The sequence below is a fragment of the Hemiscyllium ocellatum genome, chromosome 10 (genome assembly GCF_020745735.1).
Source record: "Hemiscyllium ocellatum isolate sHemOce1 chromosome 10, sHemOce1.pat.X.cur, whole genome shotgun sequence".
Classification (NCBI taxonomy): domain Eukaryota; kingdom Metazoa; phylum Chordata; class Chondrichthyes; order Orectolobiformes; family Hemiscylliidae; genus Hemiscyllium; species Hemiscyllium ocellatum.
This window is the reverse complement of record NC_083410.1, coordinates 96,981,587-96,998,262: the sequence shown is the minus strand read 5'-3', so window position 1 is coordinate 96,998,262 and position 16,676 is coordinate 96,981,587. Positions and strand designations below refer to the sequence as shown.

At 41.9% G+C, this 16,676-nt stretch overlaps 1 protein-coding gene across 1 annotated transcript in view; it reads right to left on the bottom strand.

Annotated features, from left to right (window-relative positions):
- The window catches only part of dtd1 (D-aminoacyl-tRNA deacylase 1), a 190,874-nt gene extending 180,555 nt beyond the window's left edge, over window positions 1–10,319 (bottom strand). Inside the window, exon 1 of the mRNA XM_060831062.1 lies at window positions 10,126–10,319. Coding sequence (XP_060687045.1) covers window positions 10,126–10,168 — 43 coding nt within the window. The 5' untranslated portion in view covers window positions 10,169–10,319. The remainder of the gene's footprint in view (window positions 1–10,125) is intronic.
- Window positions 10,320–16,676: the final 6,357 nt, after the last annotated feature.

Here is a 16,676-nt window from a genome sequence, read left to right as displayed (position 1 = left end):
AGTGAACTTTAACAACTGGTGTCAGTCCAGATAATGTATTGAAGGTGTGAGGTGCACAGACAGCAGCACACAGGGGGCTAACACCTTCAATACATTATCTGGACTGACACCAATTGTTAAAAAGTTCACTTGAGAATGTAACTTTTTTAAAAAAGTTTTGCGATTTACATATGAAAGAATTGAAACTAACATGGTCATTCTAACCGATGAGAGACTTAACAAACAATCAAGGTATTTTTCAATGTATAATTTTAGTTACATCACACTGTAAACCTTTGCTATAAATTCTGTGTCCTATATTCGTGTACTCCACAACCACCCGATGAAGGAGCAGCGCTCCAAAAGCTAGTGCTTCCAATTAAACCTGTTGGACTATAACCTGGTGTTGTGTGATTGTTAACTTAGTTCCTCAGGGTAGTATCCTAAACCCAACCATCTTCAGCTGCATTGTCAATGACAGTCCCTCCATCATAAGGTCAGAACCGGGAATGTTCACTGATGGTCAGCATCATTTGCAACTCCTCAAATACTGAAGCAATTAGAATCCATATCCTGCTTGACTTTTAAGGTTGAGATAATAAAGGATAAGTAACACCACACAGATGCCAGGCAATTACCATAGCTAGCAAGAGAAAATCTAACTCTCTCTTCACATTCAATGGCATGTCCATTGGTGAATCCCAGACTATCAACATCCCAGGAGTTATTACCACTGATAAGAAACTGAAATGGACAGGGCATACAAGCGACAGCAGGTCAGAGACTGGGATGACCTGGGACTTTTTTCACTGGTATATAGGAGGTTGAGGGGTGACCTTATAGAGATTTGCAAAATCATGAGGGGTACAGATAAAGAGAATGGTAACTGTCTTTTCCCTAGGCTGGCGGATTTCACAACTGGGGACATATCTTTAAGGTGAGAGGAGAAAGATTTAAAGAAGACGGGAGATGCATTGTTTTTACATAGGGAGGGATTCAATTAACTTCCAGAGGACATGGTAGATGCGGGTGCAGTTACAGTATTTAAAAGAAATTTGGATAGGTACATGCTTAAGAAATGTTTGGAGGGATATGGGTCAAGTGCAGGCTGGTGAGACTAGTTTAGTTTGGGATTATTGGTCGGCCTGGACTGGTTGGACCGAAGGGTCTGTTTCCGTGTTGTATCACTCTATGACTCTATCCACTCACTGTGCAAGCTTGATGCTGAGGTAAGGCACACGGAAATTATCCCACATGATAATGGAGATCTTGAGCAAATCATTACTCTTCATATCATTGCGCAAACTCACGAAAGGGACCAAGTCCATCACTGTCGGCTCTGAGCTGCAGCCAGTCTACCTCAGCTTTCCCTGAAAGGGCAACATATCGTAAAACTTTGAATCGTTCAAGCTGGCTGGTCCATACTGCAACTATGCAATAAATCCACAAGTGGTTTCCTCTAAGAACAGGATCCTGTTGTAAGCCAAAAGATATTTTGACCTCCACACAAATGAGTGATGTGTTATATGAGTTTCAATGCCAGAGTGATGCCAGGTATGTAGGCTGTACATCCCAAAGACTGGCACACCATAACAAACAATTCATCCTGTTGACTATTCATAGCTGACATCATGCCACATGTGCTCAAACAGTCAATGTTTTCAAGCCTCAGAAAAGTATATCTACCATTAGATGTGATTCTGCCAAAGGGAATCACTTACCGAATAATCCAGACTCTATTTAGAGCTACACCAGAGACCAATTGAAGATCATCAGCTGCACTCACATTCTGATGCATTTGCAAGTGCTGGAAGCTACAGGAATAAACACACTGGATCCTGTTTTACAAAGGCAAAAGCAATTTGTGCATAGATTGCATTTTTTTAATCAAATAGAGGAGTCACGGAGACAGTCAAACTCCTTGGCAATTTCCTGACCAATCAGAATCTACCTGCCTGGTCTGACAATGAAGATTGTGGTGCTGGAAAAGCACAGTTCAGGCAGCATCCAAGGAGCAGGAAAACATCCTGATGAAGGGCTCTTGCCTGAAATGTTGATTTTCCTGCTCCTCAGATGCTGTTTGACCAGCTGTGCTTTTCCAGCACCACACTCTTGACTCTAATCTCCAGCATCTGCAATCCTCACTTTTGCCTAGCAATGAAGATTGACAGTTAACTGCTCTTGCAGCATCTCCATGCCAATTATAGCCCAACCAATCTGCACACTCTTCTTACTCTGCATAAAATGGTGTTCTTTTTTCAACTCTGCTTCTTGCATCCTAGTTCTGATGAGTGTAAGATGAAAGGCTCCAACTACTAGTCTGCATTCTGCAATGTTTAAGAGCCAGGTATGACTATGACTCTATGGAACTGGGTGATGTTCACGTAATAGTTCCAAGGTCGAGCAGCTTTTGGAGAAGGCGGACTTGATATTTTTGTGAGACAAGCAGATGCCAGGCACCTTTAGATCAAACTGTCACCTAGCAATAATCTTTGGATGGTTAAATGTCAGGTTGTCATAAGGCTGAGAGAAGGTAGTTGAATCCAAACCTCCAGAACACCTACCAACAAAGGTATCTCTCTCTCTCTGCGTCTCTGTCTCTGAGTCGGATGAAACCAGCACGCAAGGATTCTGAGACAACGAGTTTCTGACTAAAGCAAAGACCTGGGACTAACTGACCAGTTACCAAAACGATGATCTCCTGCTGTTGACAACTGCATCATCGTCAACACATCAAAATCATCACCAAAGAAAGGAGAGAAAATGCTTCATTCCAACCTTGTGGTTTTGGTCTCATGGTTCACAGAATTTTGCCCATGTTTTCCACCCACTATATTTCTGTACCCCTTTTTGTCTTGTTTATACTATCTCTGAATGAATGTGTGTGTGTTAGGGTTACAGGGAATATAGTTTAAGTTTGCATCTTACTAATTAATAATCTACTTTGCCACTTTTAAAGGATAAGTTTGTTTACAATAAATACATTTCTTATTTTCTTGCTTGTTAATGAAACCTGGTGTGAGTTATTTTTAAACTTCGATGGTGGTCAAAGTCAGATAAACTAACCTTCCTAGTAATTCAATCGGCCTTTTATACATTTGTGATGCCTCATGGCATACTGGTGTTAATTAACACTGCTCTCTTCACCATAGTCACAGTCATGACAATATCATCACTATATCATTGTACTTGACCTGAGTGTATAAAAGTCTCAGACTCCATCATACGTCAGGATCACTTGAAGCTTATCATCACACTGGAAGCATGTTGCTCTGTGTAACATAATAGCTTAATATTAGGCCATACACTTAGGTGTCCAAGCAGAATAATGTTTACCCATAATAGTTAGCTGTCATAAATGTCTGTCAGATTCTTCAGTACCACAAAATCCATGCTCAGTTTATGCAACTGGTAGATATCATCAGCATTGCAGCATCAAGCCTGCTAGACACAAACATCACATCACCAGCAACCAAGCCTGGATCTTTCTAATCAAACTTCAACACACTGAGCAGGATAGCTGGTTACAGCTTACAAAAAGCACAGACTCAGGGCAGAATGTAGTGTAGATATTTCCATAGTGTTGACAAGCTAGGTGGGGTGTGGTGAGGTTTGGTCAAAGAGAAAGTAACAGCTGGCTGGTGGATTTCACATATTAAACAGTTCATTTAAATTCAGATCCATCTCTATAAATATTAATAAGTTAACAACATTCCCATTTATTTTCCATTCTGAACACCCACTGTCCCCACCTCCAGTTTCTGACGAGCATGTCACGCTGCCCCAACTGGCTGCATTTTAGGAATCCATCACTCAATCTATTTTATTGGGGTAGTTAGCTACACTCTTAAACAGAGAACCTCCCACCCCGACTACCATTTACATACCTGTCCCCTTCATTGCACACCACAATCCTGGCTTCTCTATTATTCAGACCGCAAACCCTAATGCAATCCTTCTGGTTGTTTTAAGTGTGTTCTGTTCCTTCACAAGTCTCTCTTCCTGACATTTCTGGTTATCAAAATAACAATCTATTTCATGCACAGTACCATTTTAAATGAGATGCAGGAACAAGAGAAACTGTGGATATAGATTTAGGTAGGGTCAGTGTTCCTTGAGAGGAATGCTAAACAAGCAATCTTTTTATTCATTGATGGGGTGTGGACTTCACTGACTAGGCCAGCACATATTACCCATCGAGTAAAAAATGAGGTCTGCAGATGCTGGAGATCACAGCTGCAAATGTGTTGCTGGTCAAAGCACAGCAGGCCAGGCAGCATCACAGGAATAGAGAATTCGACGTTTCGAGCATAAGCCCTTCATCCTGATTGTTAAAAAATCACCCACATTGCTGTGGGTCTGAAGTCACAGGAAGTCCAGACCAGCTGGGAATTGCAAACTTCCTTCCCCACAGAACATTCCTGAGCAAGATGAGATTTTAACAACAATCAGCAATTAGACTAGGTTTTTTTTGTGCGATTCTTGAATTTGTGTAGCACAATTTTAAAGTACTGAAATAAGAGAAACTGTTGATCGATCTTTAGATGGGATCAGTACAAGCAGAGAAGACTGCTAAATATGTATTCGGGACTCTTGGGTTTTTATGAAAGAAGCAGAGAGCATAAAAACAATGAAATTATTATAAATATATATTAGAAATACTGGTTAGACAGTAGCTAGTATATTGGGGATGATTTCAGGACAGATGGAGTATAATTTGGATAAATGTGAGGTATTGTATTTAGTAAAACAAGCTACAGGGAGAGGATGAATAGGCTGGGGCTGGAACATCGGAGGCTGAGAGGTGACATTATAGAGGTTTCTAAAATCATGAGCAGCATAGATAGGGTAAATAGACAAAGTCTTTTCCATGGGGTAGGGGAGTCCAGAACTAGAGGGCATAGGTTTAGAGTGAGAGGGGAAAGATATAAAAGGGACTTAAGGGGCAACTTTTTCACACAGAGGGTGGTGCGTGTATGGAATGAGATGCCAGAGGAAGTGGTGGAGGCTGGTATAATTACAACATTTAAAAGGTATCTGGATGGGTATATGAATAGGAAGAGTTTAGAAAGATATGGGCCAAATGCTGGCAAATGGGACTAGATTAGGTTAGGATATCTGGTCAGCATAAACGAGTTGGACTGAAGGATCTGTTTCCCTGCTGTTTATCTCTCCATCTCTATGACTCGAATTAAAAGTAGGGCCTTGGGTAGTGTTGTAGAAATAGGGGTTCAGGGACATAACTCTTTGAAATTTGTGTCACAGTCAGAGAGGACAATGCTTGCCTTCATTGTTCAGACCTTTGAGTTTGGGGGTTGAGACATCATGTTAAGGTTGGACAGGACATTGTTGAGACCTCTGTGCTGTTCTAATCACCCTGTAATAGGAAGAAGGTTATCAAGCTGGAGAGGGTTCAGAACAGATTTACCAGGCTGTTGCTGGAATGGAAGGTTTGCATTACAGGGAGAAGATGATAGGCTGGGACTTCTGTAACTGGAGTGTAGGTGGTTGAGGGGTGACCTTCTAGAGGTTTATAAAATCATGAGGGATATAAAGAAGGTGAACGGCAGGTGTCTTTTTCCTAGGATGGGGGAGTTAAAATAGGGGACCTATTTTTAAGGTGAGAGGAGAAAGATTTGAAGGACATTTTTACACAAAGTGTTTCATATGTGGAATAAACCTCCAGGAGAAGTAATGGATCCAGATATAATTACAACGTTTAAAAGACATTTGGATAAGTAAAGGTTAGGAGGGATGTGGCCAAAGTGCAGGCAGGTGAGACTAGTTTAGTTTGGGAACATGGTCAGCATGGGCTGGTTGGATCGAAGGGTCTGTTTCCATGCTGTAAGACTCTCCTCTCCTTTAGGGAGAAGAGACCTGCTGCCTCTACCCCAGGTCTGGCCTCAGCGTGACTGGAGGCCCTCAACAATGTGCTGGTTCTTAACAGCCCTCCAAAATGATCTGGTATGTCAGTCCAATTTCAGGGCGACTATGGATTGTAACAAACGCCGGCCTTGCCTAACCAACGACACCCACATCCTGTAAAAGGGTGAGTGAGAACTACACTCCAAAGGATATCAAAGTCTTGGAGAAGATGGACAAGGTTTACTGGAATGGTACCCAGGCCTGGGTGATATGAATAGGAAGGATATGGGCCAAATGCTGGCAGATGGGACTAGATTAATTGAGGTCAGCATGGACCATTTGGACCAAAAGTTCTGTTTCTGTGCTGTACCACCCTATGACACTACGGGGAGGCTTTCAATTATGTGGAGAGACTGAAGTAGCTGGCATTGTCTGTCCATACAGCACAGAACATTCAAGGGAGTGTTGAGAAAGATGTTCAGAGTCATGAAGGATTTTGATAGAGTAGATATGGAAGATGACACAGACTGAAAGAGCTTGGCAAAAGAGCCCACAGTGACACACAGATTGTTTTCAGAGGAATGGGTGGAATACGCAGATTTCTAATGACCTGGGTGCCCAGTATAAAAGAATGGGAGGGAGCTCAAAGTATCCCTGCTGGCTCTGCCCACCTACCTGCACTTTCAATAGCACATATATCCTTGTATATTCCAAGAGGTGTAAGTACTTGAAGAGGAAGTGCTGTTGGTGGTTTGGGGAAACAGGGAAAAGAACCGACGAATGGAACATTTAAAAAATTTATCTTGGTCAGAGCACGAGTGTTGCTGGCATTTACTGTCCCTCCCCGACTGTCCTTGAGTAGGGGATGGTGGGTTGCCTAGGACCGAGTGACTTGTAGACTATTTCAAAGGGCAACTGAAGGGTCAGCATACTGCTGTCAGTATGGAGTCACACATAGGCCAGACCAGGTAAGAAAGGCACACTTCCTTCCCTGAAGGGAGGAAATGTGTGAACCAGGTACATCGCTAATGATAATCTGGTTGATCTGTGATCACTGTAAATAAGATCACTATCAATTTATTTCAGAATTATTAACTGACCGAATTGAACCCACCTCCAGTTACTGGATTGGGATTTCCAACTCATGTCCAGAACATTAATCCTGTCTCTGGATTACCGACAACATTACCATGATGCTGCTAATGCTTTAACTGGACAGATCTTTCAAATCACCAACACAAGCACATTTGACTGAATGATGCTGTACAGAGGGAGCCCCAACTATGAATTGATGGGAAGGACAAATGACGTTGCTTCAAGATCAACTCAGGCCATAACTGATGTGAAAGACAAAGCTATGAGTTTATATATCAAGGTCCACAATTCAGAATCATATTAACACCTCAGCATGGTTCATATCATAAGACTAAAAATTGAGTGGTGTATTAAAAATTCAGATGATTACTACAGTGTAAATCATTATGGCATAAATGTCAATTAAGTGGATTGTATTATCATCGCATTATCTTATAACAGCATAACAATATGTTGTGGCCAAGATGACTACACCATTAGCAAAATTAGATTTACAGTTTGCATTCAAGTTGTCACTGATCAATTTCATCTCTGTTCTGAATTCACATCTGTCACCGTAGATAAGGCATGAGCATAAAGAAATCCTGGAACTTCAGTAAGTTACAACATTGGCACCATTTTCATGATGGCCTCTTGTGTAGCAATAAATCTTTCACACTCTTGTTCCTCTTTCCCTGTGAAATATGCACTTATCCCAGCTTCAAAGCCCCTGATGAAGGGCTTATGCTCGAAACGTCGAATTCTCTATTCCTGAGATGCTGCCTAACCTGCTGTGCTTTGACCAGCAACACATTTGCAGCTGTGATCTCCAGCATCTGCAGACCTCATTTTTTACTTATCCCAGCTTGCATTGTTCTAACTTCTTATCCCCATCAAAGGGGTGCATGTGGTGCAGTGGTAGTGTCCCTACCTCTGAAGTATGAGGCTAGGGTTCAAGTTTTATCTCAATTAGAAAATATGGGAGGGAAAAAGCATTCCCCACGACTGCGTGGGTTTCCTCCGGATGCTCCAGTTTCCTCCCACAATCAAAGGATGTGCAGGTTAGGTAGATGGGCCATGCTAAACTGCCTACAGTTCCAGGGATGTGCAGTCTAGGTGCTTTAGCCATGGGAAATGCAAGGTTATAGGGAAGAGGGGTTGGGGCTAGGTGGGGTGGTCTTCGGAGGGTTGGTGTGGACTCAATGGGCAAAACTGTCTGCTTCTGCACTCTAGTAGTTCTATGGTTAACAGCATCTCCAGTGCAACCAATTGGGAAAACATCCAGATTCCTCGGCGACATGTTTTGTAACTCTTCCTCTGGTTAATGCACCAGACCCAAACATCACCAGCAATCCCATGACCACAAACCTCACCCTCATTACCACCTCGCTCACAAGATCTCTCTTTCACCAGGACATCTTCATCCCCAGCAAGACCAATAACTGATTGACACCAGACACTACAAAGAGTGGTGAGGTGGTGACATCTAAATGTATCATGGTCAATTCGAAAATTCAACTCAGTTCATCTCTCCAGACCAGTCACATTTCATTTCAAGTTTCCAGCATCCAGAGTACTTTGATTGTCACAAAATCCCAACAGTCCAGTAAAATCTATATTGTAGACCAAATAACCTTAAGGGCGGAATCTTATTAAGGACAAGATTTCTCTCATTCACCATTAAGGTCAACATCATGCTTTGTACTTAATAAATTCTGTGGAAGACCTAGCTCAGTCGGTCCATCATTCAGATAAAGTCATAGAGATGTACAGCATGGAAACAGACCCTTCAGTCCAACCCGTCCATGCCGACCCAGATATCCCAACCCAATCTAGTCCCACCTGCCAACGCCCGGCCCATATTGCATCTTGATTTAAAATCATGTCATTCTTATTGTTATATACACTCACACACCAACAGAGGAAGGTTTGATCCCACAAATTGTCTTGTGCACACTCTGGCAGTCTAGACAGTGTGAACTATCAACCTCTGTTTTCCAAATGCCATGAAACGAAAACAGAACCAACTCGGACAGACAGAGTGGGTGCCAGCCAGAACAGCGTACCATTCCGCTGTCTGTGGGAGCTTGCAGTGCCCAAACTGACTGCCACGTTTGCTACATTACAGCAGTGACTCCGTCACAAAAGTGCCTCACTGGCCGCAGGGAGCATTGGGACACCCTGCGGGCATGAGAGGTGGCTACACAAATGCAAGTCTCTTTGTTTTCTGTCCCTATACTCCCACCCAAAGGCCTTGAGTACTGTATCCTGGAAATTTTGTCACTGATCATTTTCTTCTGACTCAACGTGGCTTTTTTTTCCAAATAAATTCCAGCGACTGAAAACTAAAATGTGGGTGAGGTGTTGGCTGTGGTTCACCTGATAATGTTTGAAGAGAGCAGAGTGGGATGGGTCAAGATATTAAGAAAAAATGTCTGGAAAAGCTTGTTGCATATCCCAATTTGTTTTTTTTTGGGGGGGGGAAGGTGCTACTAGAAAGCAGACATCCCCATTCAACCTTAGAGGTAGGTGCAGTGGTAATGTCCTCTGTCTCTGACCGAGGAGAGTCTAGATTAGAGTGGTGCTGGAAAAGACCTGGGTCTAAATCCTGGAGGTGGTGTGCAGTAACATCCCTGAAACAGGCAGAGTGGGGAAATGAATATAAATGCATCCATGATTGTTAAAGGAGCACGTTTCTGATCACACAGCGAGAGTGGGGCTGTGCTGTCTGAGAGAGTGTGTTGTTGGAGAGAGAGGGGCTGTGCTGTCTGTGAGAGTGTGTTGTTGGAGAGAGAGGGGCTGTGCTGTCTATGAGAGTGTGTTGTTGGAGCTGATGCTGATGAACAATAGGTGCCAGACATAAGGTGTCTCTGTTTCTCTTCCCTCTGTCTGTGTGTGTGTGTAGGCTGCAGTTTGTAAATACAGGCTCAGCCGGAAGAGACAGAGGCTCTCTCTAACGCGGAAGGGACATCGCTGCGCTTGACATGTAGCAGGGCTGTCTGCTTTGTGCAGTTGCTACTATGTAACGCTTCAGTGTAACCCACAGCGGACCATTCCGAATCCACCTCCCAGCTCCCAGCACCCGGGACCCGGCCTCTGCTTTGTGACAGCACCCTATGAATTAATAATGCTAACACACACATACACACAAAAAAACCCCACTCGCCGCCACCTCCCCAAATAAAAGTCACACGAATGCAGACTGACCTGTGACACTAGCCTTAGCCACTCTCTGAATAATGGCCTTCATGATGTTCAACAAGAGTGTTTCCAGGCGGTAACTAGAAGCCGGAGGTTTTTATATTTATATATATATATAAATATATCTGTCTTGGTGCAGTCACAGGCAGACAGAGAGGGGAATAGACTGTTCAAAGGCAACGCAGTGATTCCCCTACAGGACAGAAGCAGAGCTGCACACTTAAGAGTGCAATTTAACAAAATATTAACCCAGGGATATACTGGAGCAGGGGCTCACCTCTCTCTGTCTCTCTCTCTGCTTACACATGTACCTACAAGAGCAAGGATGTTTACAAAGCAAAAGAAATTGGAACAAGGAGTACCCCTCAACCCGTTCTATAAGATCATGACTCATCTGTCCCAGGCCTCAACTCCCCATCTGTGCCAGTTCCTCACAGACTTCAGTGGTTCAGAATTTTCGAACGGTATCCTTGATATTTCAAAGCAATCGGTCTCCCTCCTCTTTAAATAACTTTTGGTGATCTAGCCTCCACAACGTGTACAGAAATCCAGATAGTCACTACCTTCCCAGAGAAGAAATTTCTTCACATCAGGCACATCCCAAATCCACATCTTGCTGTTACCCCCAAAAACAAACTGAAAAAAAGACATTCCCAGTTTTTCTTTCCTTAACAGAAAGGGGAGTTGATGGCCTAGTGGTATTGTTGCTGGGCTTATTGATGTAAGGTAATGTGCTGGTGACCTGGGTTCAAATCCCATTATGGTAGATGGTGCACTTTGATTTCAATAAACAGGTGGAATTAAAGTCTAATGAAGTGATTGCTTGGGGGGGAGCGCCATCTGGTTCACTAATGCCTTTTGCTATAAATTCTGTGTCTTATTGTCCTGCTCCACATCCACCTGATGCAGCACTTGGAAAGCTAGTGCTTCCAATTAAACCTGTTGGACTATAACCAGTTTTGTGTGATTTTTAACAAAATGCAAAGAACATCTCGCCTTTACATCTGAGACCCTTGGAACAACTGCTGTCTTTCCACATATATTCCAAAATTCTCATAGATCTATCTCTATCACCTGAACCCCTTACCTGTGGGTTCCTCCCTCAGTGCCTCCAACCTTATCTCTAAATGAAAGAAATTTGCATTCACCTTGCACACCTTCAACTGTATTATAAAATCATTACGATGACAGATGTTCATATCAAGAGCAGTGACTCTTGTTTGATAGTTCAATTGCAAGAATCCATAAACCAGTGAAATAACTTGTTTGGTTTTGTTGGAATTGGAAAACATTATTTGACAAGATACTGATTGAATGCTAATACTGTGCTTCTTCACAATTCAAGTAAACAATTAATAAGTATTTGCACCTTCTAAAGTTGAAGCCATAATCGCAATGTTTAGAGATGAGATGCTCAAATGTACTTGGCTGTTGCTTACATTAAATTAGGAGAACCAGCTGATTTTATTTCTCATTCTGCGTTATTTTGCAATACTACATAGTCAAAGAGTCATAGCATTACTTTATGTCTGTACACATGCAAATTGTAGTTATATTGCTGACTTGAAGGAAGGTCTGCAGGCAGCAAATTCGATACGCAATTGTAAAATACACTGGGCAGATACTAGCTCATGTGGAATCAAAATTCCCGCACTGTTTCTTTATTCACTCAAGGGATGCAACTAGGAATAGGCAATAAAGGTTGGCCCAGTCAGAGATGCCTACATCCTATGAATGAATAGCAAGACAGGAATTGGGGCATTTGAAATTAATTATGTATCGTTCTACACTGACACTCCTGAATCAATAAGCATTTATGTTTAGATTTTCTTTTTCGCTACACTTATTTCCTACTCTTACCACACCTTATATACTTACACAAACATTTCCAAATTGACTATCAAAGTTGTTTCGAGTGAAATGTTTTCACAGTATATCTGCCATTGAAGTTTGAAAGCATCTGGAATCATGCTACAACAGATCTCTGATGTATCTCCTGTTTTCATTTGTTATGACTTAGCTGCAGTTCTGTCTTCTGGTTTCACGGTAAAAAGCTTTGTGGTTCGATCTTCCTAATCTATCATTAGCTTGTGAATTGGACACAGAATTGGCTTTATGATAGGAGACAGAGGGGCGTGGTGGAGGGTTGTTTTACAGACTGGAATGCCAAGACCAGCGGTGTTCCATAGGGATCGATACTGGGTCCACCCTTGTTTGTCATTTATTGTATAGGAGGCATGGTTAGTAAGTTTGCAGATGACACCAAAATTAGTGGTGTAGTGGACAGCAAAGATGGTTATCTATGAGTGTCTTGATCAATTGAATCAATGAGTTGAGGAGTTCAACTTGGATAGATGCGAGGTGCTGCATTTTGTTAATACAAACAAGGACAGGACTCATACAGGTAATGGTTGGGCCCTGGGTAGCGTTACAGAAGAGAGAGGCCTAGAGGTTCAGGCACATAATTCTTTGAAGTTTGTGTCACATGGAGATAGGATGGTTCAGAAGGCATTTAGCACACTTGTGCAGATCTTTGAGTACAGGAGTTGGGATGTCATGTTGAGATTGTACAGGATGTTAGTGAGGCCTGTTCTGGAATACTGTGTCCAGTTCTGGTCTCTGTTATTGAAAGGATATTAATAAACTGGAGGGGGTTCAGAAGAGATTTACCAGGATGTTGCTGGGAATGGAGGGCTTGTGATATAAAAATGGACAAGAAAGGCTGGAATTTTATCGTTAAAGTGCAGGAAGTTGAGGGATGACATTAGAGAGTTTTATAAAATCACAAAGGGCATAGATAAGGTGAATGAAAATGACCTTTTCCCTAAAGTTGGGGAGTTCAAATCTAAGGGTTATATTTTTAAAATTAAAGGAGAAAGATTTAAAAAGGACACAAGAAATAACTTTTTTACAAGAGAGTGGATCATGTGTGGAATGAACTGCCAGAGGAAGTGGTGGATGCAGGTACAGTTACAACGTTAAAAGACATTTGGATAACTTCATGAATAGGAAAAGTTTGGAATGATTTGGGACAAGCACTGGCAAGTGGGATGAGTTTAGTTTGGGATCATGGTCGGCATGGACTGGTTGCACCAAAGGATCTGTTTCTGTGTTGTTTGACTATTTCAGATTTAACCTTCCATAGTTTGAGATTACCATAATAGAGGAAACATCATCTCAACATATACCTGTAAAACTCCCTCTGAATTTTGTATGCTTCAATAAGATTATCCCTCATTCTTCTAAAACCTAATCAATAAAGGCTTAACTTGTTTAGCCGTTCTTGATAAGTCAGAGGCTGGGAGAACACAGCAAGCCAGGCAGCATCAGGAGATGAAGAAGTTAATGTTTCAGGTCCTGAAGAAGAGTTACACCCGAAACGTTGACTTCTCCACCTCCTGATGCTGCCTGGCTTGCTGTGTTCTCCCAGCCTCCTGCTTGGCTACCTTGGATTCCAGCATCTGTAGTTTTTTTTGTCTTTAATTGTTCCTGATAAATCAATGGCTTCGTCACAGGAAGAAGCCGAGGGAATCTCTTTTGAATAGCCTTCAGTGCCAGTATATCCTTTCTCAAATACAGAGACAAAAACTACACACACCACTCCAGAGAGGGATTCCCCAACACCCTGTACGTTTGTAGCAAGACTACCCTTCATTCCTGATGAAGGGCTTATGCTCGAAACGTCGAATTCTCTATTCCTGAGATGCTGCCTAACCTGCTGTGCTTTGACCAGCAACACATTTGCAGCTGTGATCTCCAGCATCTGCAGACCTCATTTTTTACCCTATTTTTAAACACATACCCCTTAGCAATAAAGGCCAAAATTCCATTTGCCTTCTTAATTATATGTGGTTCCTGCATCCTAACAATTTGTGTTTCATGAACAGGAACCCAAATCCCTCTTGCTACAATTTTTTTGGAGTTTTGCCATTTTGATTCTTCCAACCTCACACTTCATTGTACCCAACTCCACCTGCCAACTTTTGCGCACTCATTCAAACCGCCTTTGCCACCCTGCAGATTTTTATATCCTCATGACAGTATGCCCATGTATTGTCACTGAATTTGGATACTTTATACTCTGCCACTCCTCCAAACACAGAGGGTGATTAATCAAAATGCTCGGACTGATCCTTGTGGCACTCCATCATTGCATCTTTCCAACCTGAAAATAGATCATTAATGCCAACTCTCTGTCTTCTGTGTGTTAACCAAACCTCACTCTGTGCTAAGACATTACCCCCAATGCAAGACTTTTATGTGGTATTTTTTCAAATGCTAGATCAATTGTTAATTTTAAATCTGAACTTTATCTTGTTAAGCTGAAGTATTAAGGGTTTGGAGTTAGACCACAAATCCATTATGATCTCATTGAATAGTGCAACAGGCTGGAGGGGCAGAATGGCTGTGTTCTCCCAGCCTCTGACTTATCAAGAACGGCTAAACAGGTTAAGCCTTTATTGATTAGGTTTTAGGAGAATGAGGGATAATCTTATTGAAATCCAAATTACCTATACCTACCAGTTCCATTTTATCAGTTCTCCTTGTTATGTAGAACTTAGAGAACTCAAGCAAAGCTTGTCGAACATGATTTCCCTTTCACAAAATCATCTTGACTTATTTTCTAAATGCCCTGCAATTTCTTCCTTAATAATAGGTTCTGACATTTTTCCTGTTTCCCTCCCATCTTGAACAAGGGGACATCACATTGTTTTCAAAACTGCTGGAAACCTCCCAGAATCCGGTGAGTTCTGGAATATTTCAGCCAATGCCAACACTATTTCTGCAGCCACTTAATTTTTTAAAAATTTCAACGCAGATCATCAGGTCCTGGTGAGTTGCCTGCCTGTACTCCTATTAGAATTCCTGCAGTGTGACCTTCAGCTCAGCAGGTCCACACCAACCCTCCAAAGAGTAACCCACACTCATCCATTCCCTTATTTCACTACATTTCCCCTGACTAATGCGCCTGACAATTTAGCATGGCCAATCCACCTAGCCTGCACATCTTTAGATTATTAGTTTGTCAAATACTTTGTCCCTTGTGATAGAGACTGTTATGAGATCTTTCCTCCCATTAGCACCTTGCTTATCTTTGGCATGTTTTACAGTATCCACCACCATAAAATATGATGTATTGATTTAAATTATCTGCCATTTCCCCGCTCCCCATTATCAATTTCCCCTTACTGCACCCTCCATCACACTCACTTTAGCTACACCCTTTCTTTTTATATTCCCACAGAGGTTTTGCTGTTTTCACATTTCTTACCAATTTACTTTCATGATCGATTTTCTCCTGAAGGAACAGGAGGAGGCCATTCTGCCCCTCCAGCCTGTTGCACTATTCAATGAGATCAGAATGGATTTGTGGTCTAACTCCAAACCCTTAATACTTCAGCTTAACAAAATAAAGTTCAGATTTAAAATTAACAATTGATCTAGCATCAGCTGCCATTTGTGAGAGTTCCAAAGCCCTAGCACCCTTTGTGTGTAGAATTACTTCCTAACACCTCTCAGGAATGGTTTGGCCCTAATTCTCAGACTATGCTCCCTAGTTCTAGAATCCACAACCAGTGGAAATAGTTTTTCTTTATCCAGCTCATCTTCTCCTGTTATTATCTTGAAAACGTCAGTCAGATCATCCTTTAACATCTAATTTCAACAGAAATCAGACCTAATTTCCCCATTTAACTTAACCCCTGAGGTCCAGGTACCATTCTTGTAAATCTGCTTTGTACTCTCTCCAAGACCAGTATATCCTTCCTAAGGTATAGTGCCCAGACCTGCTTAAAATACTCCAAGTGGATTCCAACTGCAACATAACTTCTGCATCCTTATACTCCAATTTTCTAGACACAAGAGGCCACATTCCATTAGCCTTTTTGATTACTTTCTGCAACTGTTTGTAGCATTTTAAAGGTTCACACTCTTGAACCCCCAAGTCTCTTTGGACATTCACTGTATTTAACTTCATTTAACGTCATACTTCATACAGGATACATAGAAAGTATTCTGATCCATCCTTCATTGGTCCAAAGTGAATAACTTCCCACTTGCTTACATTTAACTCCATCTGCTGCAGTTTTGCCCATTCACCTGGTCTATCAATGTCCCTTTGTATCTTTACATTATTATCTACACTGTCTTCAAAACTATCTCACATTGTTTCATCAGCAAATTTGAGAATATGACTTTCTATGCCCTTATCCAGGAAGTTAATAAATAATGTGAATAATTGAGGCCCTAACATAGATCCTTGTGAGACATCATTGGTCACATCCTGTGAATTTGAGTACCTACCCATTACGAGGAGAAAGTGAGGACTGCAGATGCTGGAGATCAGAGCTGAAAATGTGTTGCTGGAAAAGCGCAGCAGGTCAGGCAGCATTCAAAGAGCAGCAGAATCGACGTTTCGGGCATGAGCCCTTCTTCAGGAGAAACGTTGATTCTCCTGCTCTTAGGATGCTGCCTGACCTGCTGCGCTTTTCCAGCAACACATTTTCAGCTACCTACCCATTCCCCCTACTTTCTGTTATCTGCCACTCAACCAATAT